General features: G+C 58.1%; 1 protein-coding gene across 1 annotated transcript in view; it reads left to right on the top strand.

Annotated features, from left to right (window-relative positions):
• Positions 1-1,643, top strand: part of nr4a3 (nuclear receptor subfamily 4, group A, member 3) — a gene marked incomplete at its 3' end in the record, with an annotated part of 16,807 nt that extends 15,164 nt beyond the window's left edge. Inside the window, 1 exon segment of the mRNA XM_084336680.1 lies at positions 1,539-1,643. Within this exon segment, the coding sequence (XP_084192806.1) occupies positions 1,539-1,643 (105 nt within the window).
• Between the last annotated feature and the right edge of the window lie 2,302 nt (positions 1,644-3,945).

The following is a 3,945-nucleotide window of genomic DNA, read 5'->3' as shown; positions in this document are numbered from 1 at the left end:
GTCAGGAGAACTGCCTCTCCCTGAATGTCAGCAAAACAAAAGAGATGATTGTGGACTTTAGGAGGTCGGGGGTCAGGGACTACAGCCCCCTCAGCATCGACGGGGCACCGGTTGAGAGAGTGAACAGTTTTAAGTACCTCGGAGCCCACATATCCGAGGACTTGACATGGACCACACACATTGACAGTGTTGTGAAGAAGGCACGGCAACGCCTCTACTTCCTTAGGCGCCTAAGGAAGTTCCAAGTCAGTCAGAAGATCCTTAAGAACTTCTACTCATGCACAATAGAGAGCATCCTGACTGGCAATATCACCTCCTGGTTTGGGAATTGCACCGCACAAGACCGTAGCAAACTACAGAGAGTGGCCCGTTCAGCCAAACGCACAATTGGAGGTGGGCTTCCAACTCTCCAAGACATTTACAACAAGCGGTGCATGGGTAAGGCTAAGACAATAATCAAAGACTCCAGCCACCCAAACAACTGCCTCTTTGAACTGCTGCGGTCAGGCAAGCGATACCGGAGTCTCATGGCAAGCACAGAGAGACTCAGAAGAAGCTTCTATCCTCAGGCCATCAGAATGCTAAATGACAATAACACTATGTAACAACCATCAAATGCACTCACAGCACACACATCCACACGCAAACAAACAACTCACTGCAGCACCCACTTTACCCACTTTAGACACCTAAACACACTTTATATTTATTGGTAAATAATTTGTACTACAACCCATACCTCATTACACCTTACTGTAAATTGTACCTAAATTGTACCTCATCCCATTTCTGCATTGTACTGTATATTATATAGTATATTGTATTGTAACTCAGTTACTTTTCTACTCTGCATTGTACATTGTATATATGTATATATTGAACACTTTTGTCTACGTACTTGACTTCTATTTTATACTTACTATACTTATTTTATACTTATCTATTTTTACCTAGCACAATCTCTGGAGCAAAACAGAAAGAAGCATTTTATATAAAAGTATTCTGTACTTCTGTATGACAACTAATAAAGAAACTTGAACTTGAAACTTGAACACACAGGGCAGCCTGTGGTTAACCACAGTGGTTCCTCAGCGGTTCCACTCCGCTTTTCTGCGTATATGTGTGTGTGTGTCTGTTTGTGTGTGTGTGTGTGTGTGTGTGTGTGTGTGTGTGTGTGTGTGTGTGTGTGTGTGTGTGTGTGTGTGTGTGTGTGTGTGTGTGTGTGTGTGTGTGTGTGTGTGCGTGCGTGCGTGCGTGCGTGCGTGCGTGCGTGCGTGCGTGCGTGCGTGCGTGCGTGCGTGCATGCGTGCGTGCGTGCGTGTGTGTGTGTGTGTGTGTGTGTGTGTGTGTGTGTGTGTGTGTGTGTGTGTGTGTGTGTGTGTGTGTGTGTGTGTGTGTGTGTGTGTGTGTGTGTGTGTGTGTGTGTGTGTGTGTGTGTGTGTGTGTGTGTGTGTGTGTGTGTGTGTGTGTGTGTGTGTGTGTGTGTGTGTGTGTGTGTGGGTATAGATCTAGTTCCCCTGTCCCTGGTTGTTTTCCAGTCTAATAACTATGAAGTGGTGGGCGGGTCGTCAGCGTCAGGGCCGCTTCCTCTGCGTGACGCGGGCGAACTCCCTCACTACGGCAGCTGTGTGCAGGATGACTAGTTGATGTGACTGCGAGGATAGTTTAACACTAAACACGGCGCAGGCAGGACAAACCACGTCACCATCCACCCACCAACAGTGTGTCGCAGTCAGGGACAAGCCCCGTCCCTCCCCTGTCTTCCTCCATCTCCCAATTCTCTCTCTCTCTCTCTTTCTCCCCCCGTTTTTCTCTCTCTCTCCTCTCACCCACTCTGTCTCTCAACATCCATCCTTTCTTCCTCGGTCTCTCCATTCTCTCTCTCTCTTTCTCTCTCTCCATCTCCCTCACCCACCCGTCTGTCAACCTGTACCCTTCCCCTTTCTTACTCTGTTTCTCCATCCTCTCTCTCTCTTTCTTTCTGTCTCTCTCCACACGGCCCTCCACATGCCCTCCACACAGCCTCCACACAGCCCCCACACAGCCCCCACACGGCCCCCACACGGCCCTCCACACGGCCCTCCACACGCCCTCCACACGGCCCCCACACGGCTCCCACACGGTCCTCCACACGCCCTCCACACAGCCCTCCACACTGCCCCCACACAGCCCCCACACGGCCCTCCACACGGCCCCCCACACAGCCCTCCACACAGCCCTCCACACTGCCCCCACACAGCCCCCACACGGCCCTCCACATGCCCTCCACACGGCCCTCCACACGGCCCTCCACATGCCCTCCACACAGCCCTCCACAATGCCCTCCACACAGCCCCCACACGGCCCTCCACATGCCCTCCACACGGCCCTCCACACGGCCCTCCACACAGCCCTCCACACGGCCCTCCACACGGCCCTCCACATGCCCTCCACACGGCCCTCCAGACGACCCTCCACACGGCCCCCACACGGCCCTCCACACAGCCTCCACACAGCCCCCACACAGCCTCCACACGGCCGTCCACACAGCCTCCACATGGCCCTCCACACGGCCCGCCACATGGCCCCCACACAGCCTCCACACGGCCCTCCACACGGCCCGCCACATGGCCCCCACACAGCCTCCACATGGCCCCCACACGGCCTCCACACGGCCCTCCACACGGCCCCCACACGGCCCCCACATGGCCCCCCACACGGGACTCCACACGGCCCTCCACACGGCCCCCACATGGCCCCCCACACGGCCCCCACACGGGACTCCACGCGTCCCCCACACGACCCTCCACACAGCCCTCCACACGGCCCTCCACACAGCCCTCCACACGGCCCCCACACGGCCCTTCACATGGCCCTCCACACAGCCCTCCACACGGCCCCACACGGCCCCCACACGGCCCTCCACACAGCCCTCCACACGGCCGTCCACACAGCCTCCACATGGCCCTCCACACGGCCCGCCACATGGCCCCCACACAGCCTCCACACGGCCCTCCACACGGCCCGCCACATGGCCCCCACACAGCCTCCACATGGCCCCCACACGGCCCTCCACACGGCCCCCACATGGCCCTCCACACAGCCTCCACACGGCCCCCACACGGCCCTCCACACGGCCCCCACACGGCCCCCACATGGCCCCCCACACGGGACTCCACACGGCCCTCCACACGGCCCCCACATGGCCCCCCACACGGCCCCCACACGGGACTCCACGCGTCCCCCACACGGCCCTCCACACAGCCCTCCACACGGCCCTCCACACAGCCCTCCACACGGCCCCCACACGGCCCTTCACATGGCCCTCCACACAGCCCTCCACACGGCCCTCCACACGGCCCTCCACACAGCCCCCACACGGCCCTCCACAATGCCCTCCACACGGCCCTCCACACGGCCCTCCACACAGCCCTCCACAATGCCCTCCACACGGCCCTCCACACGGCCCTCCACACAGCCCTCCACAATGCCCTCCACACAGCCCTCCACACGGCCCTCCACACAACCCTCCACACGGCCCTCCACACAGCCCTCCACACGGCCCTCCACACGGCCCTCCACACGGCCCTCCACACAACCCTCCACACGGCCCTCCACACGGCCCTCCACACGGCCCTCCACACAGCCCTCCACACGGCCCTCCACACGGCCCTCCACACGGCCCTCCACACAGCCCTCCACAATGCCCTCCACACAGCCCTCCACAATGCCCTCCACACAGCCCTCCACACGGCCCTCCACACGGCCCCCATACAGTGTTTTCAGATGCAGACTCCAAGCAGAGAGGTAGAGAGGAGGAAGTACAGACAGAACCTACGTATTTCTGTAGTGATACATATTTTGTTTTCGCAGAACTTGACCCAAAAAACTATGCTGATTTATTTTGCACATAATCTCACACGCATACAAAAACTCCACCAGTGAGTCATCAGAGGACACTGAATC

This window comes from Notolepis coatsorum, assembly GCF_963971535.1.
Source record: "Notolepis coatsorum genome assembly, chromosome: 19".
Taxonomy (NCBI): Eukaryota; Metazoa; Chordata; class Actinopteri; order Aulopiformes; family Paralepididae; genus Notolepis; species Notolepis coatsorum.
The sequence above is the reverse complement of the archived record's forward strand: the minus strand, read 5'-3'. Positions and strand labels throughout refer to the sequence as shown.